General features: G+C 45.4%; 2 protein-coding genes across 4 annotated transcripts in view; both read left to right on the top strand.

The window, feature by feature from the left end:
• LOC146199443 (sodium/potassium/calcium exchanger 5-like) overlaps nt 1-19,615 on the top strand; it is an 84,740-nt gene extending 65,125 nt beyond the window's left edge. For all 3 annotated transcript variants that reach the window (XM_084594931.1, XM_084594930.1, XM_084594929.1), the window contains 7 exons: nt 2,503-2,609; nt 3,338-3,438; nt 4,521-4,611; nt 5,389-5,692; nt 15,376-15,633; nt 16,446-16,547; nt 17,561-19,615. In XM_084594931.1, the coding sequence (XP_084451057.1) occupies nt 2,503-2,609; nt 3,338-3,438; nt 4,521-4,611; nt 5,389-5,692; nt 15,376-15,633; nt 16,446-16,547; nt 17,561-17,883 (1,286 nt within the window). In that variant the 3' untranslated portion in view covers nt 17,884-19,615. The remainder of the gene's footprint in view (nt 1-2,502; nt 2,610-3,337; nt 3,439-4,520; nt 4,612-5,388; nt 5,693-15,375; nt 15,634-16,445; nt 16,548-17,560) is intronic.
• Nucleotides 19,616-26,658: 7,043 nt separating this feature from the next.
• Nucleotides 26,659-27,893, top strand: part of LOC146199442 (sodium/potassium/calcium exchanger 5-like) — a 38,207-nt gene continuing 36,972 nt past the window's right edge. Inside the window, exon 1 of the mRNA XM_084594928.1 lies at nt 26,659-27,198. Coding sequence (XP_084451054.1) covers nt 26,991-27,198 — 208 coding nt within the window. The 5' untranslated portion in view covers nt 26,659-26,990. The remainder of the gene's footprint in view (nt 27,199-27,893) is intronic.

Raw genomic sequence — 27,893 nt, 5'->3', positions numbered from 1 at the left:
GCGAGCACATATTCCCGCATGCAACGCAGTGAAGGTATGCTCTAAACAAACATTTATTACATGTAAAAAGGAATATTACATGGGAGCATATAATATTCCTGAGAGAACTAAGTGAGTAAATTACACATTTTTTTCTACAGCAGAGATGCTGTACGGTCGCTCATAAGGGACACACTAGAAGAAAGACTTCAAAGCGAGTTGCTATAATGCCGCACGTATTTCAGCGCCGGCTAGTCAAACGATTTCATGCTAGGCTGAGAATCATCTATGGGAACGATGTCTGTTGGGAATGAGCCTTTGTTTGAAACGCCGCTGACTGCTGCTTTATTGCGTCTGCTTTTATGTGCTGTGGGGTGCGGCATTCAAGGAAGCGCCAAATGAAATGCGCATCACGAACACCAGGATCGGACGCACGGTGTGATCAACTTTGTATATACATGAATCGCCTGGGGTGAAGTCATCGCTCATGTCCAGACGTAACGTCATGATAACGTCACATCCGTTCTTGACATCAAGTCTTGTTATGGCCGATGCCGTCACAAACTTGCGGTATCCTGCGGAATCTTGACAAGTGTGGCACTTCTCGCGAACGCACGCACGCTCGGACGGACAGTCATGAGCCTATATTTCAACTTAATATCAATGGATCTCATTGGAACCGATAGGTGATCGTGATCAGGCATGCCGAACTGACATCACCATCTATATCACGAATTGTTCATATGTGGCCTATGACAGTGAGCCGTGCGGTGTTGCTTTGCGATGAATTCACTCATTGCCGACTGCGACAACGAGATAGAAAAGTGTCTGGATATAACGGCTGTATGACGCTTCACGATCACTATGAGCGGCTTCTCGATAGAGAAACATTGCTTTCTTCTTTTGAGTTTCTCTCTACAAAATGAGAATCGGTAACATCTGCCCACGTGGTTGAACCACATGTGGCACACAATTCTAGAGAGCGTCTTGTTTTAAAAATAATCTCATCGGGTGAAAGATCGCATAATTGCTAGGATTGGAACATTAGTACGCTGCCTTAATATGGAAAGTATTGGTTCTCTGCAGCCATTTCAAAAGAATGCATTATATGCCGGCCGGCTATTTGATACTTGCAACTGTTTTGTCACTGGTGTAATCGAAAATGACAAGTTTTCCGCTGGCTAGATCGTAGATTCTTAATTAGAGGACCCACTGGTGATCTACGAAAACCCACCGACCCATCGTTCAGTCTAAAAAAGATTTCGAGAAAGACGTGTATGTACAATTACAGACAACTTTTTTAATTTTTCACACATATTCCTTCAAGAAACACTTAGCTAACAGTTATTTACTGTTATGAAGGAAGCTTTGTGGTCGGAGAAATGAAGACAGCAATTAAGTTATCGGGAGGGTGCGGGAGGCAGCGCGTGGGCCCATAGAAATGTTGTGCGCCGCTGACGCCAAGTCAAGACAACGTGGCCCTGCGTTTCGGCTTGGGATGCAGGCACCGTGATCCGCTGATAGCGAGCGGGCGCTTCGGCAACCGGAGAACACTGTCGCCGCCACGCAGGAAGGGGGGGGGGGGGGGGTACACGTGACCGGAGCGCACGCGGTCGCTGCCACGGAGGAAGAGGGTGGCTGAGCTGGGGGGCTGAGAGGGGGGCAGACGACGCCGACGGCGACGACGACGACGCGAAACGCAGGAACGGGTGCCAAAGAGCTGCTCTGTAAAACAGTTGGCTATGGAGAGCCAAGTATACGACTCATATTTCTCGACTATTATCAGTGGTAAGGCACTGCCACAGCTACGAAAATCGTTCGATATAGCCAAAGGCGTATTTTCGGTCGCATAATTTCTACACACTACTAAATGTACCGTTAATTTTGAAAGACGGGTACTTTCTGAAGGACGATACGCAAATTAGTGAAAAGAACTTACGATTCGATGATTGCCCAGAGAACTTCGGCGAGAGCGCCATATCTGGACGCAGATAATGCTAAAAGATAGTGTTCAGCTTTCAGATATTGCTGCGTAGAAGAAACTACGAGTGACTCCACATACGCTTGTTCTCCCGAGCATTGAATCTGGCTGTACAAGAATCTTTATTAACCAGCGATCGGAAATCGCTTATGCAGGCTCCCTATATGTCGACAAACGAGGTCGCATATTGGTAACAGCTCAGTATGATAAAAAACAAATGGGACCTACTAATCATTGGGGGCGTACGTTATCCTCTAAATATCAAGATGAAATTCTTCACTAGTCGCCAGATTTGCAGGTATATACATATTCAATGAAAGTAGCGAGACCTAGGCAGAATATATGAAGAACCGCTTATATATACAGCTTGATCCGAAATGCCTGGCAAAATATTTGCCATGTCAGAGCACGATAATTTGTGTAAATGCATTGTTGTCTTCGTGCGCGCTTCTCGTCCAGACGACGCGGTGTGGACTTGGGCAAGAGCGCTATGACTGCAGTATGTCTGACTCTTTGTCAGCAAAACACAATTAATCATGCAGGTTCCTTTGTAACGGAGGGAGACATCGGCGTCGGCGCCATTGTTGGCTCGGCCGTGTTCAACATCCTCGGAGTCACCAGTGTGACGGGCATCTATTTGCTCTGCACGGTGAGTTGCCTGCCAGAAATACGCGAATGTGCGCTCTAGCGAGCAGCGGACAATCCTTCTAGTAGTAGTGGCCTGTCTACGAGACGATGCTAGTTTCTGAGCTGCCAGCTTGTATACTTGAGCTATATGTCAGCATGAAATGAAATGAATGGTGCGAACCTACCCGCTTCCACTTTACTGACGGACCAATGTTCTGTCGTAATGGCGTTACAGACCATCAAACGCGGCTGCGCACACATTTACTGCGGTATGTTTTTGAAACCTGCGGCACGCATACTCGCAACCGCCGGCGTTAAGCATCACGTCCGGTGACAACACGCGGTCCTTTTGTGAAAGCTCGCATTGGGCGGGGACGCTCATTGTTCTCGAGACAGCCTAATGATTTTGGTGTGAGAAAAAGGGTCACTTTGCGCTCTTGGCTGTGTCCACTGACATTGAAAAATCTGGAAGCGGTCGTACTTTCTGGGAACTGCTTTGATAAACATGCCTCCCGGCGGTGGAGAAATGGCTTTAGGCGGAATTCTCGAACGGCGGTTTGTAAGGTTGCACAAGTTTTTGTTGTTGTTTTGTAGAAACGGCACAGAGCTAAAATTTAAGCGTCATGTCTACCACTCAGGCGCTCAGAAAAAACGAGATGGAATACGTAAATTTTTTGCCTATTTCAAATGTTACAGTGTCGTTAATGTTTGCAGAGATGATTATTATCATGAAATGACACTGCCTTGCAGACAGTGCAGCTGGAGTGGTACCCTATCGTGCGAGACTGTCTGCTGTATGTGGCCAGCGTCAGCGTGCTCGCAGCCTGCATCGCCGACAGCACCGTCCACTGGTATACGACACAGCGTGGCATTATCTCTCCACATTTACCGAGGAGCGCAGTTTGCTGCCTCGATTAAGTTAAAGCGGACATGGAGCATATGATCTGCATATATGGAATATTTAACTAGAATTTTGTTGAATTAGAGTTCTTGTTAGAGTAATGTAATAGTTTCAATCTGCAAATCTCTGGCTGTTTTACCGTAACTGTGTATTTCCCGGCGGATCGTAACTAGGGGCGTCAAGAAGTCTGATAAAAAAATCTGATCAGAGAACGTTCTTCTGTAATAGGACGGCTGTGGCTGACGCAGGGTATGACTAAATAACGATCAGTGGGTGAATCCCTTGAAATGATATTATGAAAATGGTGCAATACCAATTGTAATTTAATTGATGGCACCTTTCTGCAGGATCATATGCTACGATGCCTGCAATTTGTACGTGTTTATGACATGTAGCTATTTAGTTCACCTCTGTTAGGAAGGATAAGCACGAAGCCCTGTTTACTCCGATAGTAGTGGGATGTCGCCTAGGCTTTCTAACGATGTAGAGACACGAGGAAGTTCTAAGTTATGCTGCAGAGGGGTGTCGTATCAAGTGTGCCAATTATTGAAGTGACTGTGTAGTTGGAGGATGAAATATGATTGATTTCCTCTTGTGAATTTCCACAGATCGTGCAGCAAGATGTAGTTCGGGCTCAGAGCATCGGAAAGCAGAGCAGAAAAAGAAAATGAAATGGGATGCTTAAGGACTTCAGAAGACGTTTTAGCTTAGTTTTGGAGATTTTTGTCTGCTTAATTCATTTACTTAATTTTTCAGATCTTTTACTTCTATACTGATTTGCGAGTGCGTTTTTTCTTTATCTTCTAGCACACTTTACCTCTTTTATTCTATGCGCTGGCGAAGTGTAAATCTCCCAGAGCTTATTTTGCGATATACTTTCACTGCGGAACCCCCTAAAATGCAGGGCAAATGCTTTGTTTTGCACAAACTAGAGAGCTCTTTACAACACGGCGTGAAGGGGGTTGTTATGCATGACACAAGCGTCACTGTGCCATTTCTGCACATCACGTGGCCCCTTTCTTGTCTTTGAAGGTACGAGGCGGCGTCCCTGCTGTTGCTGTTCTGTGTGTATGTGCTAGTGATGCACTACAACCCGCAGCTCAAGAATTTGGCCATCGCTCAGGTGTGGTACTGTCGACTTGTCTTACATTTTAGCCCTATAGTACGTGAGGACGTTAAAATATATTCTACTCAATTTAATACTCTGATGGCTATTTTACTGCATCGCTAAAGGCTGACGCGATATTTTTGCCCTCCCCCTCCTTGTACTTTATTTTATAACTTAATGTTTTCTTTTTATTCTTCTTATAGCGTGTAGGCCCTCTTATAGTTTTATTTTTACACTATATTCGCTGGATGTGTTCCCTAAGACTCTCTGCAAAGGGCACATAAGTACTATAGCCGCATTACAGATGTTGGATGAAGACTTTGGGCATGACCTCTAGCCAATGACACATTACCTCCCGCCTCCCTTCCCTTCCTATCATTTGGTGGAAAAGCCGTAAAACACTCGCTTTTGAAAGGATAGAGTTCCGGTTCTGGTTCGATACTGGCTGAACCATACCGGTTCGGAATGGTTAATTTGAATCATTCCTGTTCGGTGCCAATTCTCACTTAGCCACAAAAAGTAGCAAATCCGATCCGTTTCCTGTTGCGGACAAATGCTGATTTCGTTCGAGTTCCGGGTTTATTTTGGGTTCAACTCCCTGTTTTCAAAAATTACCAACTATTACTCATGCAAGCACTGCTACTGTGGTGTGAGGTGTGCAGATATTGGTGTGGAACTCTACTCACTTATGTTTGTGACAGTACTGTACTTGAACGTGCAAATGGTCTGTAGAAGCTGTAATGCGGACTCTCATTCTTCTTTCGCGCCTTCCCGCGACTGTTGTTCGTGCAGGTGAACGACTTGGTGACGTACATCAAATCCGAGAAGACAGAGCCATCTGCGAGAAACAAGGCCACAGTTCCAGCAACGCCGGCCTGCGCTTCCGCAGTGAACGACGTTGCGGCGCCTCTTCTATCGTCAAAGAGCGGGGTACTGCCCCCGACTATTGAGCCAATCGGGCCCGGCTCGCTTATTCCCAGGAGCGGGAGCGAAGCGAGGCTGAGGTCCGCCGCAGAGAGAGGATACAATAAGTGCAACGGCGCTCACCAGCCAGCGTCTACAGACCGTCAACCTAGTGGGGTTGATATTAACGGCGGTAAGATAACACTGGCGTATAGTCAAACATGCTATGGTTAGAACTGGCTGGTTGTTTTTTATATTGGGGCAACAAAAGTTTCCACAGCACCCATAAAGCAACTCAGGCGCACATACTTTGTCTCACATGCAGTTTGTGGCACTAAGAGAGGTAAGGCCAAACTGGGCAAATCTTGATAGAGCGCACTACGTAATTACGTTCCTGAGCGCCGATCGGCATCGTCATATATTGGCGAGGTGGACAGGAGCGTAGGGACAAAATACTTTAGTACGTATCACCTTCATTTCCTTATCCTTCGCAGTGCTGCAAGCAGTTTGTGAGGCGGTGTATAGATTGTTTACAGCGTGAGGGTATTTCGTCACCCGTTATTATTTATAAGTTATTAACGATGCGGCACTATTGGCACGCACGCTCCCACACACCCTTTGAGTGTGGAGGGGTAGCTGTTCCGATCTCAAAGGAGACACCCTCGACTTGCGTGGCAAGCTCAGCCGGAAGTGAGCTGCTTGTAATGAGAGAATGGGTGGCCGCTTAGTGCACAGCTTTCGTCGGTTCAAGCCAGAGTAAGGGTCGGGGTCAGAATTAACGAACAAAATAAACTTTATGCACAGCAAGAGACGATACAGAGGAATCCACATACAAGATACACATACAAGATGTTCACTGAAAGGCAAGGCAAATCATGAAACTAAAGTGCCTTGAATAAACACAGCGGATTTACAACACTGAATAATACACGAGAGAGTCAAAAACCAAATTGTTCACCGGGTGCTGTCGCATACCGACGTTAAGAGTGTCACAATGTGACGGTCCTGTAGACGAACGCCGCTCCCTCCCAGATCAGTGGGCTTGCCGAGCAGCGGGCTGATCCCATGAGCCGAGCAGTAGCACTGCAACACTCACTGCAAGACTCGCTGCAACACTGGCTTGCTGGCTGAAGCGACGTGACCTCGAAAAATAGGGCGCACCGCGCCTGTCTGTTACAATACGTCAAGGCAGGCGCGCACATACACGACTCATTCTGCAAGCGCCCTTTCTTTCTCCCGCTGACGTCAGCTTCGGCTGAAACTTTTGGAGAATTCCGGTTGCTTCTCCGGCCGGGTGAGTCACTATTGCCGCCGAGTGGTGATGAGGAGGTGACACCGATGCGCGCAAAGCTCAGAGCTCTCTTCGCGCTGAGCTGACACGACGAAAATCTACGCGATTTCGTGACACATGGGCCATATTTGGTCACATGATCTCGCTGCCAATGCGTAGCCTCCCCCCCCCCCCCCCCCCCCTTTTGTTTTTTGCTACTATACCTCCCACAACCATTCTTCGATATGCATCGATTATCCTATCAAGTGTGCTGTCGGGAGCATGTCGCCGATGAATGTTAAGGACATGCGCAGTATGGCGCTTTCTCCACTTTAGGCAGGTATTTCAGAAAGAAAAGAAAGAAAAAAGGGTAACTCGAGTTCCCTGCTCTGCAGCAAGGCAGTACCGTACGTCTCAACCAAAAAAAAAAGTATTTACATGTCTGCACCGCATAATTTTACTTTATACATGCGTTCAGAAGATTGGGAATAGCAAGCTTTTTGCAGCTCAACAGGCATTATATCACTGCTGCTTGCGTGATTCGCGAACAAATCGTTCTTGGAGATCCTAGAAATTTTTTTTCGACGCTAGTAATTATTCACAGAAATGTGCACATTAAAGAACTTCCGAGAAACGGCCGCGGAGCGCCACGAAAACCACCATAAGAAAGGTGTCCCATCATATTTCCCAGCTTCCAACATCACCCTCGACATTATTGTACATTGCTTTAGAAGTAGAGGTCAAAAATTAACAGGTGGTCATCCCTTGGTACTGCGGAGTTTAGCAGCAGATTTGATTTATTGGTACCACTGGCTAAAAAGCGACAAGCCTTTCGTAATCCGGTCAGCCACAAATTATTAGATGCAGCGTCAAACGGTGAGCTGTTGAGTAGTTATCGAAACGCATGCGTATAGGCGTCATTACAAATCACTCCCGGGATCAAAGTCTTCGCCCGGTTTGGCGGCGCTTCGCGGATGTGCTGTTGTGAAACTATAGACGTTATCGGCGCGGTTCCATTGTATTTTAGGCGTGTCTATTTGCCAGATTCTTTTGAGGGCGTGATAAGAACACCAGCCCCTGCAACCCTCCGACGAAGGTATTGATATTGATTTCATGCCGTGCACCGCACGGCATGAAATCGACACAAGACTTAGTAAAGACATCAAAAAAGGACAAAAGTAACCTGCGTCTGGTTTAATGGGTATGGTCTAAGAGGTCAAAAAAGACATTTTGTCCTTTTGTGGGGAACGAACGCGAGTCCAAGTGCATGGCGGACGGGGCGCTATATTTATCTTTATTTCCTTCGCTGAGCGTCCGTTGCATGTTGAGAGCAAACAATACAAAACAAGATCACCGGACGCTTTGCCATTAACGAATGACTTCTTAAAATGCACTCGACATGCGGTACAAGCAGAACAACATCAATACGCCGCTAAAAGGGTCCAAATAGCGACGTACGGCGGTTACGCCACTTGTGCGCAAATCGAACTGCTCTCTGTAAGATGTCTATATATTCAGTGTGCGCGAACCCCCAAACCATATTGCTACGACAATGAGCGCGTGTATCCTGCTTCCACAGGTGGCGTCTCGAGCGAGTGGTAATGACAAAACAAGGTATTCCAGCTGCGGTTGGGGCTCAGGTGCTGCATATCTCGCACAAGCTTGCTTTCCGCTGGCCGCTTCAGAATGACACAGCACACAGCGCACACACCGTCAGTGAATAACGCAGACAAGCGAAGGTGTTTTAACAGCCCCTGTGTAGGCCGTTTTCTATGATGCTTCTAAGCACTCATGATAGTATTACACTTGAAAAGTAATCGAATTATAATTCTAATTACTTAAAAAAATATCGCGCAACTTTTGCTTGGCTGTATAGCCTGTATTACCACTTTTAACAAGGATTCGATGCAGCGCTCAGAAGTAAAGACGACAAAGATTTCTTAAAAATCTATAGGTAGTGTCTACTAGAGCCTTGCATAGGCTCGCATTTGTCCCCAGGCCGAGCGGGGTCGGGACGTGAGCTGTTTCGCCTGTCCCAGGTCTAAACTTACAGGTCCCGGCCAGGCTCAGGGTTAGGCCCGTGCATATAGAGAGGTGATGTCAAGTTTTGTTGTTTTATGCAGTAAAGTATACTTGGGGCTTTACAGCATGGACATGGATGAATTAAATCAATGGTGCGCACTGGGAAAAGTTTAGTTTAATAACATATGCTCATTACCGCACCGTGGTAGCTGACTGGTTAAGGCGCTTGACCGTTGAGCCCAGGTACACGGGTTTGACCTTGGGCGCAGTGGTAGCTTTAAGAATGAGGCAGAGTACACGACACCCGTGTGGTATGTGACCTCAGTGCACTTTAAAGAACCTTACGTGGTCGAAATGATCCGGAGCTCTTCACTACGATGTCCTTTGTAGTCTGAGTCCCTTGGGACTTACACAAACGGTTCCGCTTTTCTTCTCCATTGAGATCCGACCAGTTCTGGCGTGAATTATACCCACAAAATGGTGTTTAAAGACGCTATTTCACATGTTTAGAAGATGCTTTAATACTTTGATATCGAAGGCTGTAAAGTATGACTGTATTTTTTCTCAAGATTTGCAACCAAATTACTTTATAACTGCGTTTGTAACCCTTCTGGCTTGGCTCTTGACTCTTCCTACTATGTTACCTCATGCTCGGCTGGGAGATCACTGTCCAAAACGCCGACCGGGTGATGTGCCTCACCGGCACTTCATTTTCTCGCAAGAACAATGCTTCAAGCGTTATAGCTATGTTTGAGCTTCTTTGTCAGGCACTTCTTTATTTGTGTAGTGGGAGTCTTGTTACTCAGTGTGAGCAATTTATCTCACACGTTACTGGGATAACGGGCCCGGGTTGGGCCTGCGCTGGGCTAGGGCTGGGTTCACTCCGAGCTTCAAGAGCCGGTGTGGGCCCAATACAGCGTGAATTTAGTGGGCCCTCGCCGGATCCGGGCTTGAAGCCACGGGCCTGTACGGGGCTCGGGCTTCGGGCCTCGGCTGGGGCCTGGCTCAGGCTTCAGACTGAGGCCCGTGCAGCGATCTAGTGTCTACATGACGCATCGATTAATTAAAATACACCTCAGGATAAAAAGCAATTGTCAACATTTTTACAATTATTTTGTGTTATGTAAGGCAGAAATAGGTTTTGTATGCGGAACTTTCCGTGGTCCTCACCTGCTTGAGCAGGGCGGCTTTTCAGCATGGCCAGGAACACTATTCCTTAGAAGTTCGGCAGCACGTGAACTGGGATGCTCAGTTGCTTGAGTGGTGAATAAACTAATAAATTTAAGTTACAATATAAGAAGAGAACAAGATTGATCAGGGAACAGGTGGGAAGTAATGACATGCTAGTTGAAATTAAGGAGAAATGGGCATGGGCATTGCATGGAATAAGAAGGCAAGATATTTCCAACTATTTAAATATTTATTTGTTATTTTTTGATAGCCGCTTGCATGCGGCCTTATTACTGTGTTTCTAGAGCATGGATCGATTCTGTGTTCTGTGTTTATTTCATGCTCGTTGTCGCGAGACGACGCTGTATCATTTTCTTTGTCGCGCAAGATGCATCGGAACGTATCTCGAAAATTCAAACGCTAACGTGTGTTTCTACAATGTTCCAGCTCATAATAGTCACCGTTTGCGGCTTTATCTAGGTCTTTCATCGCCCCGCCTTTAAATTCAGCGCTGGCAAGTGAAAGTGGCATTCTTTGTTCGACGATCAGAGAGCACGTTTGTTGCTATCGCCGCCGCCGAATTTAGTTCTTTTGAGGGCGCAAGTCAGCCCAATATAGAGTTGATTTCAGTGCGCTTACACTTGTCCTCTCTTTTGGTGTTTACGGCCTTGTCAGCACCACGTGACAATATCTATGGCTCTTAAAAGTAACGTACTGCATTCCAATAGAAAGGAAGCGCCGCTTGGAGCGGCTGAAAATCTGTTGGGCGGATGAAATTTGAAAGTTTGTTAGGAATATGTGAATGCAGCTTGGGCACGACCGGGTCAGTTCGATATATGTCCTTGTTGTGCAATGGGTTTTGTCAGCCTGGGGGGGGGGGGGGGGGGGATGCAGAATCGCCGGTACGCCGAGCTATGCACCGCGCCCTCGGACCTACACAGACTAAGTAAATCTTTCCCTTCCCTTCCTCATAAAGAAACGAATAGAATATATACCCAAATCTCTCTAAAAACGTGATGAGTGCAATCTTTAATGTTGACGTGAAACTCCGCCCTAATTAATATTCGACCCTTTCATTTTTATTGCCGCCGTAACTATAGAGCTATTAGAAAGAAGTCATAATCATCATCACTGCGCGACAATACCAAGTGCAGGGCAAAAAGCCTCTTCCAATCAACCCGCTCCTGTGCAAGCTGCATCTACATAATTCCTGCAAACTTCCTAATCCCATTCACCTCCTCTCTGGCGCTCCCTGCTATGCCTGCCCTTCCTTGGAGTCTTGTCTGTTAGGCTTAGAGGCCATCGGCTACCTTGCCTTCGCATTGCATTCCCTGCTCATGACCAATTCTTCCTCATTTCGACTAGAATGTCATTAACTCGTGTTTGCTCTCTGATCCATTCCTGCATCTTTGCGTTATACCTGTCATTTTCCGGTCCATAGCTTGCTGCATTGCACTAAATACAACTTGGACTCTTTTTGTCGGCCCGTTTCAGCCCCATTTGTGAGTACCGATAAGATGCAACTATTGTATACATTCATATTTAGGGGTGCTGGTAAGGTGCCATTTATGATCTGCCATTTATGATCTGCGAGTACTTGTCAAATGAGCTCCATCCAAATATTCTTGTAGTCATTTTACTGGCGGGGTCCTGATCTGCGTTTACTTCATGTCCTAAGCTGGCGTATTCTCTAACAGTTCCCAACACCTCACTCTTCATCGCAAACGGCTGTTGAAAATTGCGTTAACCTCCTGATACAGTTTTTTAGGCCGGCTATTTCGTGATAAGGTAATAAGGAAGTATGTGGCTAGGTACTTTATTAACCATATTTATAGAAATATTTTATATCGCTATAGTGCGTTTGCAGAAGAAAATGCTACCGCCTAATTGAATTGATTCACTTTGAAGTGCGATAGCATGCATGCATACATCAGCACTACTCCAGTTTATAACGCTCAATGTATCTTTCAGGCTGTAGGGGCGTTTTTGTGAGTATTGACATTTCTAACACGGGCGTCTTCGCCATAAAGTTCACTAGACCTTTTTGTGCACGCATAGCAAGCGAGTTACCGGCAGGGTGAGCGCACCGCATTCCTTTGCAGCTGTCCAAAGTGTTTGTCTACATAAACATGTTTATGTAACTGGTTATTAGATGAGCCTAGAAACTTATTTGCGGTGTCAGGGTGTTTTGGTCATCACTGATTATTACGAGTAGCAACATTTATGGTCTAGTAGCTAAACTGTGTTTTATTGGACTGCTCTGGAGCTGTTGCGACTCGTATAATACGGATTCAGTGGTGTTGGAGGCCTCTCAACCTTCTTCGTCAACGTTCACAAATCCACGTGAGTTTTGTATCATGTCATCCATATATCTCTGGCCTCTAATATGGCTTGGATGCATCATCGACAGTTTTTTTCGAGGGCGATACTGAACGCAGAACAGTGCATTCAGAGTGCTCAGTCTGCTGCGATTTCAACAGAATCGTGCACCGAAATGAGTGGAGCTTCTTCACGCTGATGAAGAGCAGGGACCAGCTACTTCCCAGCACAATGTTGTCTACAAATCTCACTAGAACGCAGACGATGCTATAGCTCCCTTTACACTCGCCGAGAGTCTTGTCAAATATTTTGGTCATAAAATCTATAAGCTTCTCTCTGTTGGCACTATATTTGAGTTGCTTAGTCTGCATGCTAATAAGGAATGAACGCGGTTTGGCTGACCACGGATTCGAGGCCAGAATTAAATTGCGTTCCCGGAGAAGACGGACATGTCGTTCGTTTTAAGACAGTTGTATGTGAGGCCACTAGCGCGACGAGACGGATTGCACCCGTGTGCTGCTCTTACATGTTTATTGTCCAGTTACAGATGTCTGTATTCTAACGCCTCGATCGCGCAGTTTCTATCGCAGGGCCAGGCAACGTTGTTCTGTTCATTAGACACTTGACTGCCTCTGCCACGGTCGACGTGAGACTAGAACACACTTGTACAGCTGAAAATAGCTGAGTAACGGAGCGAATGCATACGGTCGCGGAAGTCTCGAAACTGTGCCACTAACGAGCCATGCAGAGAGGAATACTCATCAAACCTGTTAGCACATACTAGACTGTCGAAATCGTTGAGTATCGTTCGCATCCCTAACTCCTGGGCCAACAGTTTCCGCAGAAGCATACTTAGTAGCGTTTTCAGCACACTCGTACCGACGCAACAGTCGCGTCGTTTCATTGCTTCGCTGCCATGATATTGTTGCTGCGTCTCGGCAAGTTTGCTGTTGAGCTTGGTAATGTGCCAATTGGACAAGTTTCGCTTGCGAGGCGTATTTTGCTCAATGAATCCTGGCTTAAGATATGCCGCTCAGCCACTTTCCTCAAGCTGTGATGTCCACATGCATCTCCTTTCTGCATATATATATATATATATATATATATATATATATATATATATATATATATATATATATATCGTATAGTACACAAGCTTGAAACAGAGTGCTTGAATGTGCACACATGATTATCACTTTTGTTTTTTTCATTTGCGGCAGTGTGCTTGCTTCCGTGTTTCCGTGCACACCTCAACTGTTTGCAGATATGCTTGTTCAGGTACCTTGTCTCTGAGTAGAGGGAGAAATGTTTCAGTTTCACAGTATTATGGAAAGTGTGTCAAATTAGCGCAGGATTTCCATCGCACTTAGAAGGTGCGACGTAAGCGGAACATTTTTGTGCGTCGTTAAGACGGCAAACGCTCGACTTTTGGCTTTTACCTGTTTGGAGCAGAGATGAATGCATACATTCGGTTCGTGAGCTATTTTGTGTGCATGACTAATTGAAAAAATCAAATGTCATCTGTCTGAGTTGTACCATGAAAAAAGGGGTGAAGTTAAATCGATGCAAATGAAGCATTGGAAACTGGGGTACATATACAGAAGGTTTTGTTTCTTGCCTTGTAGATTTTTATAAAAAATACCTCTGTATATTTTAAATTGCTAGCATTGTAACTATTATTTGCAGAAATTTTCGGTTTTAAGAATGATGACAATAGCTTAACCACGATATTCAAGCAGGGCACAAGACCAGACGTCGATCGGAATGCGTCATTCACTGCCGCAGCGGTTATTTTCCAAACACGCACAATTACAGTCGCTATCGGCTGCCGGTCGTGCTTTATTGAGGGCACACAAACAAAATCACCAGGGTCACGGAATCTTACCCTAAATAGGTCAGGAAATTATCATTTTACTTTTTCCTGGACGGAGTAGATAGGAGATGCTCGTGAATCTCGAACATATAAAATTCCAGCATTTATGCTTTAGTTCCATGCAATAAAAATGAAAGCGCATGATATTCGTGAAAAGATATCGTGTAAACAACACCACTCTGTTCGCTTTTGTCCAACATAGGAATAGAAATGAAACGCGGATTGATTTTACAAGGTGCAATTCTTTTGCCTTGTGATTTCAGCCGCTATTTCCTCCTGTTTTTCTTATTACCTGCATTGTTATTTTGCCAACTAGTGTGCTCGTTTTCCAGGATTTCGGTGAAATTTTGCTTGGACGTAAATAACACCATCGCCGCTCTTAAAGCCTTCATTTGGTAGCGTGGAAGTGCCTGCGGCGACAATGCGGTGCTTTGCGTATTTGTGTGCCAATTATTACTTACACTGTCTGATGTATAGCTCCTTAGCTCTTTTCTGTTTTAGAAAAACCTAAATTGAACTTGACAACAGTGCATTCGAAAACATTTATACTTCTACGTCTTAAACCGTGACCCAGAACTAGATTTCCGGTACAAATTAGTTTCTCCTAAGACACCCATAGAGATTTTGGGGGATAATTTCTGTAACTTGAGTATGTTTTGTAAGACTATCCACAAGAAACATGAACTAAGTGCAAAGTGAGAAGACGTTAGGGACAAAACTAAAGATTGAAATCAAGGAAGGGGTGCTAAAATCGCAAATGAGGTGAAGGACCTCTTGTCCCCCCCCCTCCTCACACACACTTTATTGCTCGTTGGTTATACGTCATATATATCATTATTTTATATCACACTATCATTATTTTATATCACACATTCTGCTATAGTTTTGCATTTTTTTCCTATTGTGCGTGCTCCCAAATATCTGCAGCATGCTGTTCTTCTAGTGGACTAGAGAAGAGGCTGTCAGCTATATCGTTTGTCTGCGCTCACGGCAAAGTATGGTGACGTATAGAACGTCATAATTTATGTATGCACTGAGGTTCTTCTGAGGTCTACGACACAGGCGTTGGAATTGCTATAATAATTTTCATCTCGAGAGAAGCCAGTCCAGGGTTTATGTTACAATGTAATGTCTCGTTTTTCTGCGGAGATTTTGTTCCTTTACATACACTCCTGTTGAACTCTTCTCTATGGATGAAATCATTTTTGCAAACTTATCGCAGATGCCGAAGTGGTCTTCATGAAGCCGTCATCAGCTTCAGAGGCGGGCTCGTGCTCTCGCTCGCGCACCAGTAAGCCTGGCAGTCGCGGGTGTCTGTCCCGCTCTTGGCGGCTGGTCACTTTTCCGGCCTCCCTGCTACTGCGGCTGACAGTGCCGGACTGCCGGCGGTGGCCGCGCCTTTTCCCGCTCACTTTTGTCATGGCGGTCGTCTGGATAGGCCTGCTTTCGTACCTCTGCGCCTGGATGGTGACCGTCATCGGTACGGACACTTCAAATTCTCTGAGTTGATTTTCCAGGAATAGTGGTGCATCTTGGCAGAGTTACCGCAGTCGTTCAGCGTCCTTCGTAATGGCGAATATATGCTATTATACATTGTTGCTGTGCAACAGTGGCATGAAGAAGGTGGTGCAATCTTCATGTTACTTTGTAGCTCATCCCTGTCAGTCCAAAATGAAAGCGTATTTAGTGTTCGTTTTCACAGTATAAGTGTGAAACAGTGACAGCATGTACCTTACGGTGAAGTGATGCATTCTCCGACGTAAAGTGAGCAGACAACACTGGCAGCTTTATCGTCGGTAGGAGCAAGCACCGATGTCGACGCTGTAATGACGCCGAATCCCCGTCACTTCCCGGCAGGGTTCTATGACGTGGCGCTTGATTATTAGTATTTGCCAATGCCATCTAGTATGCCTATACTGCTTTATTTTCAGCGCTTCTCACTGTTGAAATCGTTTGTGTGTGCCAGGACCAAGCTGCGAATGGCTAAAACCGGTGCATAGGACGGAATGTTAGACATCTCTATCTGTGCATGACTTCCGCCTTCGGTTTCTTCTTGCTAGCTGTCTTATCTGTATACAACAGCTACACCGGATGTCATGGGATCGATTAAGTTTGATATTTATCTTAACTATCTGCAAATAAATCCAATAAATCGTGAATAAATCCAATAAAGTGTTCACTTTTAAGGTTTTTTTTTTGTGCCCCTGCTTGACACATTGCCATCATCACACCGTGACAGTGTATTATTGCAAAGTATGTTCATAGGTTCGCCTCTACTTTTTTTGCATCCAGGTTACACTCTTAACATACCAGACTCGGTGTCCGGATTAACTATCCTGGCTGCAGGGATCAGCGTACCCGAAATTATCACCACTGTCCTCATCGTAAAAATGGGTGAGCTCTGCGTAGCTTTTCTGTTCGAAGCAGTGCGATAATTACTTTCATATATCCCCGCCGGGGTGGCGCAGTGGTTACGGCGCTCTACTACTGTTCCCAAGGATGCGGGATCGAATCCCGGCCTCGGCGGCCGCTTTTCGATGGAGGCGAAAATCCAGGCGCCCGTGTGCTGTGCGTTGTCAGCGCACGTTAAGAACCCCAGGTAGTCAAAATTTCCGGAGTCCTCCACTACGGCATCTCTCATAGCCTGAGTCGCTTTGGGACGTTAAACCCCACAAACCAAACCATTCATTAATTTATTGTGTGGAAGCATCGAAAGATACATAGAATAATTCATATACTAGGGCTTAGGAGGTGTCATGTCCCAACGAGACTCATACTTTGAGAGACGCCGTAGTGGAAGGCTCCGGTAATTTAACCCCCTTTGGGTTTTTTTTTTCGTGCAGTTGTACCACACAGTGCACAGGAGCCTTTTTTGTTTCACCACGTCCCTGCAGGGTCAGCAGTCAAGCGCCAACTACCCAGCCACCACGGCGGGGCCTATAGTATTGATGCTGCTTTATCAGCCATAACTCTAAAAGACCGGCAGTCTTTCTGTTTGCTCAGAGGCTTGAACTTCACCCTTTGTGAAAGCACCAGTAGGACAGTGCAGGTTCAACCTTGCTCTTCGCGTCAGGCTCAGACAAAGCACAGTGAAAGGCGTTTTCAAGGGTCATTTTAAATACACCACTGCAGTGGTGTAGCCAGAAGCATTTTTCAGGGGGTGTTATACGCCACCAGGGAAAAAAAAAAGATGCGAGAAAAATCCTGAAAGAAAGGGGGAGCAGGGAGAATGCAGCGCTCAGAAAATTTCGGGAGGGGGTGTTCTGACACTGAAGCACCCCCCTGATTACGCCCCTGCACCACAGAACAGGAATTGTCCTTTGCCTCGCTCCATACCTTTTGGGACTGCTGATGCCGAGGTTAAAGTGAATCGAGAGTGCTCTTTAATTATGGCGTTTTGTGCCCAGGTTGCGGCAACATGGCCTTCAGTAACCTTATCGGCAGCAACATCTTCGACATCCTGTTCTGTTTGGGCCTACCCTGGCTGATCAAAACCTTGTCCAACAGCGGCGGTCAGCTGCACATCAACAGCGGCGCACTCACGTACACGACACTTACACTTCTGGGCACTACCGTGCTCATGCTAGTCACGCTGTGTGTGGCCAAGTGGCGCCTCAACTGGCGCGTAGGCCTAGTCTGCCTTGCACTGTACGTCGCCTTTCTGACGCTAGCTTGCTGCTACGAGCTCAACTACTTCGGACATTTCAACCCTCCCACATGCAAGGAGTGAGACCAATGTGTGTACAGAATCAACCTTTCCTCATGTAAAGAAGACCAATTTCCATGTACAGACATGTTCGTTATGTGCGCCTTGCACACGTTTACTGTGATGCTTTAAAATGTGTGTGGATCGTACTTTTGTATTCTAGACAAGTGCAGGTGTGAACAGAAAGTTGTTGGTCCCCTTGCTACCGTGGAACAGCGGCAGCCTCTTATGAACCAGTGTGACCTGGTGCGGCTACGAAGATCTGCCAAGAAGGCAGTGTTGACTCGCTATGTCTACCAAGTACATTGGAGACAGAAGCACCAGCGTTTACTGAATGTACGTTAATGTGCATGATATCGATGCTGCGGCTAAGTTCTCCGAATGGATATGAACACTTAACTGTGTGAGACCCATTATGTGTGATCGCGCGGTATTTTTACATCATCGGCTTTAGAGCCGGACACTATATAAAGCTTGCAACAAATGAACTGCAAACCATGCGGTACTGCTTGTGCGTATACTGTGTTGTTACAAACGTTTTCGTCATGATATGATCCTACGTGCAGTAAGTTTTACGGAAATTCACTGCTTGTTGTCAGTGTGACGGAGGAAGGGGAGGAGGCTTATCTTATATTTAACTTGGTTGGCTGCAGCCACGATACAGTGGGCAGAGCTGTAGTGAACTTTTCTAACGGTTTGAAGCATCAGACTAGAGGTGAGTTTATATTAAGTGTTACAAACAATGGTTCCGTTGACAGCTGTCCATTACTGGTATAGCTTCAAAGGCGCAGTGTTTTACCAATATTGAATAAGTTTTCTTCAATTCTCTTTCTTGGACTTGTGCGTGATGATATGCAGCTTCGCTTAAAAACCGCTGAAAACAAATTCAGCAAGCCAATACCAATTCGCCGAACTTAATGCGTTAAAGAAAATAAAAAATTAAGATTTTTTTTTTGCCGATGATTGCGACTGAACTTTCCGCAAACTATTTGTAACTAACACAGTGCCGGAGGGCTGGTATTTTGTAGTTGGAGTCTTTGTGTTTTACAGAAGGGGTGGTCAAAACGAGCGGTCTGTATTTAACCTACAAAAAGGGGTTTGTATTGCGTAGGTCTTGGGATGAAATAAATTGCGATTTCCAGGGTGCGCAAAGCTGAATTTGGCCCTAACAAACCAGGAGCCGTATTCTTAAGGATCCACTATCGATTACCTATTTAGGATTCATTTAGTTATCTTAGGTTAGATGCTCGAGCTTGGTGACGTAGTTGCGGCTTTGAAGTGTCCCTGGGGAGTCAAAAGACCTTTGGCTAATTGCAGACCAACCTGGAAGGAAACAAAATTTTCTAGCACTAGCGGAAGTTGTAGTTTAAGAATAATATGCTATACAGTGAAAGTGCTTTCGGAGAAAATCTTCTTTTAAACGATGTGCTTTGCGCTGTGGGATAAAGCAATATTTTGAGAGCCTATGTGACTTATTGTAATGTCTGTGGTGCACTTAGGTGGTTCCCACAGTTATTCGCTACTGCAACCTGTGGAGGGGTACTTGATCGATGCATTGAGTGAATATTGCGAAATATGCACACAACGTAAAGAACACGTGAAGCGCAATACACTTCGCTACGCCTTGGGTGTATATTCGTTGGTTCTTGATTTTCTGGTTGTTCACCTGGATGTATCAACCACTAATCAACCTGTATTTCAATATTAGCAGAGTTTATGTTTTTGTCATGTCTGTTGATAAACTTATTTTTCTACAGCTCATTTCTCAGTTTTCTCGGGAGAAACGTAGCATAATATCCACTGGCCTTTATTAGCTTAGCACTGCCATGCAAAGCGTCTTGTTTGGGGCATAAGTACTTTCTGCATTCCTAACTTTACTGGACTCTAAACCTTGTTTGTAAAATGCCAGACGATTCTTCTTTAGCGTTACACGTGGCGACAACCAAACGGTTACGATGCATTTTTTCATTGTTCTGTTTTTGATTTTTCATTGTTGTTTTGATATGAACAATTATGTTCAAGTGTCGTCCGAAGGTGCGACGATGTCTAGAATTGCGTCTGACGGCGGTTTTGTCATGTTCAAGTACCTTTTGATGGCGCGACAAAGGGCCACTGAAGCACCGTCCCAAGGTGACCAAGCTACTCCTTTGGCTTGGCCAGACTGCAGCAGTGTCGGCCGGCCTTATATCTTTCAGCGGCGCGAGCGGGATGGTTTCATCCCACAGGCAAACTTGCACGCAGGGCTTCATATGCATTTGAGCCATTTGCTTAGCCGTCAGATGAAGTCTTGAACTCATCAAAATGGCTTCGATAATAGAGCCCCACTCTCATCCTTTCGGGCTGCGCTGACGTTTATTGGCTTCCTAACGAAGCAAAAGACGATGTGGGGTAATATCCAGGTGCAGAAAGTGGGATGAAAGGGAGAAGGCAGAAGTGTAGCAAATAAAACATTCAAAACCTAGCATTTATGCTTCGCTATTTAATTTTCTCTTTTGTGTGCAGAATTTAAAAGACTATTTCGACCTGTAGCTATGGACTAGTTTAAGGCCCCAAACTTGCAAGCGCATGCGAGGGAAAATACGACGCGTCAAAAATATTAACCAATGTGCGATTACATAAGGTAAACTTCAGCATGACTACTCGCAGAATAGAAATCACTGTCAAAGGAAAAACATGATTACAAGACCAGTTATGACTTAGAAAATTTTGAGGATGATTACGATACTCCCTAATTCAAACATTTAGCGCAGCTATTTAGGCGTGTTTCTGATATATTGAAACATAAAATCTGAGATACTTGTATGTATATATGCGAAGTTGCAGAGCTCATACTAGAGAGAACCCAGCCTCAACTTTGGCTGCGCGACTGCAGCCCGCACGCCTCCCCTAGTAGGGAAATTCCGCGGCGCTCACCGGGCGCGAAGCCTTGGCTGACTGTGCAGCACTGGCTGCATGTTTTGGTTTATGGTTGTTTGGTTCATGGGGTTTGTTGTCCCAAAGCGACTCAGGCTATTAGAGACAGCGTAGTGGAGGGCTCCGAAAATTTCGACCACCTGGGGTTCTTTAACATACACCGATATCGCACAGCACACGGTCGCCTTGCTTTTCGCCTCCATCGAAAAGAGGCCACCGTGGCCGAGATTTGATCCCGCATCATTGGGCACAGTAGTCGAGCGCCTTAATTGCTGAACCACCAATGCGGGGCGCTCAGGATAGACGGAATGGCTGCATTGGCTGAATTGAATGATTTCTTTGAAAGTGTAGGAGGGAACCACGCTCTAATATCGAAGAGGGAATTATTTTTCGGAAATAAATCAGCAGGAACATCGAAGGGGTAGAATAAAGTGCCAACTGTGCAATGCACAAGGCGTAACGTTATAAGCCTCAAGGTGGTTAGTTCAGTTTTTACACTCCCGGCGTCGTGACTGTTACAGCTAAGCGAGCTCCACAATCTCACCGGGAGTTGTTTTGGAGCTCGTGTTCTGGAGCTGGCTTAGCTGCAACTGTCACGACACAAGGCGTAGCGAGCTCCAGAACCTCACAGGGAGTTGTTCTGGAGTTGCGTGAAGATCCAGAAACAGCAGAGCTGCCGAACGACGCTACAACGCGCATCTTAAAAGCCACAGCGCAGTCTGACACTAAGGTTTTGCCTCGCCGTCACACGGCTTTGAAAGGCTGGAAAAATAAAATCGCGCCGTATAACGGCATTTTAGACATGCCTTGTTTTGAATAAAAGCCGTTTTTCGCCTAAGCAAGCATGTCTTTTCATTCTTTCAGTACTTATATCGTTTTATTTAATACCGCTTCACCAGCGGCAAATTACTTTATGCTATTCACATGAATGAAAGGCGCGCCCATCAGGTTAAGGCTCAAACGAGTAATATTTAGTGAATTAATTTAACGACAATGGTTGACGCTTCATCGCGTACAATCGAGTACGGGCTCCTGGTCACCCATCGATATCGCACGCGATTTCTTTGTTTTCAGTACACATCGCGGATTGCTCCGCTATCGCTTATATACCATGAGCAGTCAATTTTCAGTATTTAAGTAATTTATAAATTTCTTACGAAGCGCAGGAGTTTGGTGCGTTATGTTTTTATAGCGAGTATTGAGGATCGCCAGATACTCTTGCTGCCTTGATATCTACATTGATGTTGTCATGGTTTCTGGCCGTCGAGAATTATTTTCAATGCTATTAGACAGGCAGCCCCGGGATATTGCGAGGTTGTCTAGCTAGAGTTTAAATGGTGAATACCTCAAGGAACCAGCCTGAGACGTTAATTACTGTCCTCCAAGAAGCTACAGCTTTTTTCTGTCTGCTGCCGGTTTACAATATTTTGTGGCGCCTAAGGTGTAATTTATCTATTTGTACCTAACAGTCCCCGAATAGTATTGGGGCAGGGGGTCAATGCGATAGAGAAGATTCTACAGAAATACCAGTGATGGATAAAGGTAGAAAGGACGTGGCACGAATCAAACGCAACAAAGGAATGAAAAGTTGTTATAAAGAGAAGTAAAACGTAAGAGTCAGCAGAAATAAGACGTGACGATGAGAAAATTGCAAACACAACTGCAACTAAAATAGTATAGGGCAATGTAAAACAATGTTTACAGTAATACTCACCAGTTAAATACATTTAAAGTTCATTTTGAACCTTTCTGGATCAGAAAAATATATTGTGGGGTGAAGATCATTCTAAAGCCTAATTTAGTTAGGTAATGCAGACGAAATCAATGATTGTTTTCTTCCATATATGTGGCTGGAGCAGAGATGATTTTATAAGCGTCATCAAAAGGGAAGGGTTGAATACCTATGTGGAAACAAACTGCGTGTACAGACGTACTTATGAAATAAACAGAAGTGAAATAAAACGGCAAATTTCTTGTAGTTTGATATCATTATGATATTTAGGCCAGGGGAGACTGGCTAGAGGCCATAAGCTTGAAATATACAGGGCAAGTCTGTTTTAAATTAACAGGAGCATTAAAACTTGGTATGTTCTATGGCGAGACCACAGTAAAGAAATAAATTCTGACAGCGGACGAAAAACGTTTGATGTGAGAGATTGTGATTTGTGCTAGTCTAGTTTTGCAAATTTCGGCGCATAAATCCTATTATCCTCGATATTTTAAACTATGGCGGCTCAATGCAATGCACTTCCATTGAGAGGCCGTCTCCAGACATTCGATATCGGCTCAAGAATCAGGATCCAGTTTTCTTCAAACACGCTAGTGCCACGCATAGCTAGGCATGGGTGCTCGAGTACTTTCAACCAACTTCACTGTTTTGGACATCATTTGTAATATATTTTAAGGATATTAAAGTAGAGAGTTTCATGCTCACAATTAAATAAACTGTGCCTGCTCTTACCAGGTAAGGTAATGGGCTACTTGATTTGGGCTCTGAAGATACATTTCAGGTTATGGCACTGCCTTTCATATTGATCGGGTGTTTAATTTTTAAATGCCTGAACTGGATGCATGTCAGACAACTGTCGACCAGAATTTGTCGCAACTGTTTCTGTGGCAGAATTTTTGTAATTGCCAAACCATTTGCCAATGCGTATATACCCCAGAATGATCTGCAGATAGCCGCTCACCATGGGGTATGATGCATATCAGCGCATGCTCGTCGATAATGAAATAGATACTTGGACAATGCTTCACAGGTTTGCGTGCATGTTTGCCTGACAACTTTCCGTTATCTTTTGGAGGAGAACGGAAGTGGTCGTTTTGTTGCTACGTTTTTCGTTTGTGCAGCGAATAATGCTATCTTATCACTACTTGCTTGTCTGTTCCACCGACTTTTCGTTCTTCGTAAGCTCGCTTAGATCAGAGGACATTAAGTGAAGGCCAGCAGGCCGCATTTCCACAGTACTGCAAACATGGCCGGTTCGCCGCGCTGGGGACACGAGATACAATGTAAAAATTTTGATGGCGAATTGTTCCTTGCTTCTTATTTGTGCTCAGAAAACGGACAGTACACCCGTAGGTAGAATCTTGGCCCGTGCCGCCTTCAACACAGGCATATGAAATATAATGCAAGTAGGTATTATGAGCTTCCATTTTCGCCATCATTAACTTATCTAAGAAATGTGTTATGGCAATTGCACCGCATAATTAACATTACCATTATTGCTTGGTAAACCTGACATTGACTAGCGCAGTAATTCAGAAGACGAATTGCAGAACAGGATTGAGGAGGCAGACAGGCAATGGAAAATGGTTATTGCAAAAATGATGTAGAACACTAAAGTAACGTTCGTAAGAGTAAAACGGAACAAATATTGCAAAAACGGGTCGACAACCGGACACATTGCAACACACAATGGTGAGCTAGATATGCATGTTGCTTATCAAACATTTAAACTTGCTCTGCAGTTATGGCATTGTTCGTGAATATATCGTATCGTAATTTTTGATTCTAGATTTTTATTCTTTGTTAAAAAATCGAGCGCTGCTGTCCCGCATGAGTCGGTATGTAAAGTATGCAAAATGTTTTTCTAAATATAGACGTTTTCAGTGTCGAGTAGAACGCTGTTTATCGCTTTTTTCCGGTGATACTACCGATTGCTTCACGAGGTAACGTAATGGATTCAATGCAAGTGTAGCTCTGGGAGCGAGGGAGTCACACAGGAGCATGGAATTAGAATGAGGCCCAAGAAAGGGATAATTCAAAACGGTATGAGGGGCATCTCTGTGCGGCAGGGGATATAGTCTGATGACGATGATGAGGCACCTGATGATGAGAAATCACCCCCCCCCCCCTCCCCCGGCTCCATCGGTTCTCGTTTTTGCCGAACCCCTTCCCATCTAAGTCTACGTCCACTTCTTCGGAGACTACTGAAATCTGTCTCGACACGTATGTCGATGTTTTCACTTCGCTTTGCCCACAACCGCACCGAATCGGTTGCATGCATGACTCTTACGTATATTTCAGCAACTGATTTCGATATCTTCTTGTCGTCTTCTTGTGTTGCTTAGTTTGCGAGGATTTTGTGTATCAGGCAAAAAAAAAAAAAAAAGAAATCCGCGATTATGCTGCAGGAGTGATCATTTGCATTGCAAATCGTGGAAAATTCTGAGCCAGGTTTCATTTGCCACGGTGCACACAGCCAAGGACCACTTTTATTTACCTGACACAAGACTTTTCTTAAGTGAAAAAGAGTGCTAAATTTTTTGCTATCTGCAGATATATTACTTATGCAGCGAGATAAGAGAGGCGACAGCAGCCTTTCCGACTGGCCCATGTCACCCTTACCTTTTGTAGAGCTACAAACACTTTGTGATACGGAATAGATTAGTTGGAAGGAAATTTTAGCATCGACGCTTCGCGCTCACTGCGTGCGCCGTCGTTTTGAGATCACTGCCACTCTATAGACTTACCCCAGAGCACTGTTCACTCCTGACGGTATGTATTTACAACCGCTTACGAGCACGAACTACTAAGAATCAATAGGTTCTCTCGTCGCAGAAGGAGGCTGGCTTGATTTAGCAAGCGTGTACTTAGTGGTTTACCGCTCGCGAGTATGAAAGTGTAATCATGTAAAATGCACATGGTTGTTTCATTCATAGACCGAAAAAAATGCAGGCATAGTGGCTCGAGGTCCCATATAACACTGGTGTTCCTTGCTCTGCAAGGATTTACGTCGTCAGTGAACTGACCGACTCCTAATGCGGGGACATTGCGATCGATTGTGCACAATTCAATGTTGGGGCAGCACTTGTCGCGTGCATTCTTCTCTCTGGTCACTTTGGAGACGCGGGAGGAAAACGTGATGTTTTCTGGAAGCAATGACAATCTGGAACATCTGTCTTATGTTCAACCAAATAAGCAGGCAACTTCATAGAGTGGTGTGTGTGAAGTGGCGTTGCACTAGAGTGACAGTGGCCGTGCTTGATGTATGCTTCGGCGAAAGGCAAGGTGATGGACAGTTCAAGCTATGGTCCCTCAGTACCTGTCCGCGGTGCTCATGTTGTAGCTCGCTATTTTCTAATGCTTTAGTTCATCACTACGAGCCGATGTTCTGATGTGAGCTGTTTTCATGATAAAGTGCATAGGCCTTTCATCCGCTGCTGTGCTTAATACTCGAGAGACTTACCCTGGAAATAAAGGCGATGGTAAAAATAGAAGGGGCTTGCGTGTTCGTACTCATCGCCTGCTGCTTTCCTCCAACTATAGCTTCCGTTCCTCTTCAAGCATGCGCTTGCTTACGCACTGGACTCTGCATGTCCGAGTAGTGAGCGCCAGATGATCAGGGGAAAGCTCTGAGTGGGGATAGCGTTGTCGCCTAGCGAGACAAGTAAAGCTCTAGCGCGTGAAGCTAAAATTCCTAGTTAAATAAGCCACCAGGCCTGTCATTTAACCCAACTAAGTGGAAAATTCTCTTAGTTTAATATACCACTTTTCCAGGGATACCAGAAACAGCCAAGTTTCTTCTTTGTAGTATTATCCACATGCTCTTCGCAGCGGTCAATGAATGGGGTATCTGGTTTTCAACAGTGAGCAAAACCTTATCGTTCATTGCCGAGTAAAAGTGCTGAGGGTATCGGTGCCTTCCTGTGGCAGTTTCATGTCTGCCTCGTGAACTTTTAGCAAGACCCTTCATTTTATGACAAGCTAAGCCACTCGCCAGGGCCGTCACAGCAAAAATAGACCACGAAATGCGCATACACGAAGGAAAACAAAAGCGCTGCCCCAGCCGATGACGGCAGCGAAGCGATATCTACGACAAAGTCCGAGACTGGACGGAGGGAAAGCGATCGCGCTCGCCTTCCCGCAGACAATGCGGACTTCTGTGTTCTCTCCGTGCCCGGCAAATCGTATGTGCAGCTTAGCGTGTGCGTGCGTGAGAGGGCAAACCGACGGACTGCACCCGGCTATCGCCTCTTCTCCGGCGATGACGCACTACTGGTCGCCGCTGCCATATCGTAGCAAGATCGGCGCATAGCCATCGCACAGACGCGCGCGCGGCTACACGGAATAACGGTGGCTGACGAAGGTAGTGCTTCTCAGCGTGGTGTACGCTTTAGAGGCACTTTCTGCGGCAGCGTTGCGTAGGCCTGCCCCCGAGGGCCGATCGCTGTGCGAAAGAGATCCTTTGGTGGTGTATGGCCAGACGTGAACAATGCCGGACATGAAGAATGCTGCGGCGTGGAGAGCGAGACCCGCTTCTCAAGGTCTGGACATCGGTGTCATGCCGCGGTTGAGTAATAGGCGACGGCGCCTGCTCTGGCTCCTTCCTGTTTTCGTGATCGTCCAGGTGGTGTTCTTTCAGCGAGGGCAAGATGCTTCCAACGCAGTGCACCGGGACGCCGGAGATCACCTAGTTTCGAGTAAGCCACCTTTCTATTTCTGCGCTATGCGGAGTACTGCTTAGCTTTGACTTAACCTTATTTCTTTGAAAGGTCTCTACTGATAAGCTCGGAACCGAAAATAAATATATGCATGGCAAGTTACGGTTAGTAGACTCATGGAAAGAGTGATCGGTTACGACAATATTTAAGCGTAATTAGATCTGTGCTCACAACTTTGTTTATTCTTGAAGTAAATGTGTGATGAGGTTTACCTGGAATGCTCACTTTTAGCAATATTTCATTGCCCTACTGCGTGTAAGTTCTGAGAGCACAAGAAGACAATCCTTTCATTTAAAAATTCGAAAGTATAACAGCATGCTGCTGTGGTAGTTCGCCCCTTTTTTTTCGCCTGCTGTTTCACATTGTGCTACCCAGCTGCAGGCTATGTGCCGCACAGCCACGCTGATGTAGCATTGTCGTGATTGACGCTACTTATCTTTCATTCAAACGCTCGCATTCTCGCGCTTAGTTATTTCCCAATGGACACTGCGAGTGCCATCGGAATCACATCGGAAGTTTGGTGTTCTCGCATGGCTGCGATTGAAGTGGCTAGTTTGGTGAAAAACGCTGACAAAGCATAAAGAATCTCTATGAGTACAAAGCATGCGACGTGAGGAGTAAGCCTTCATTTGCACCAGCAGCGCAAAGAAATGGGGAACTGTGATACTCTGGCT

The sequence above is a fragment of the Amblyomma maculatum genome, chromosome 2, assembly GCF_055883805.1.
Source record: "Amblyomma maculatum isolate TAMU_Amacu chromosome 2, ASM5588380v1, whole genome shotgun sequence".
Lineage (NCBI taxonomy): Eukaryota > Metazoa > Arthropoda > Arachnida > Ixodida > Ixodidae > Amblyomma > Amblyomma maculatum.
Note: the sequence above shows the minus strand (reverse complement) of the source record. Positions and strands in the feature narration are given on the sequence as shown.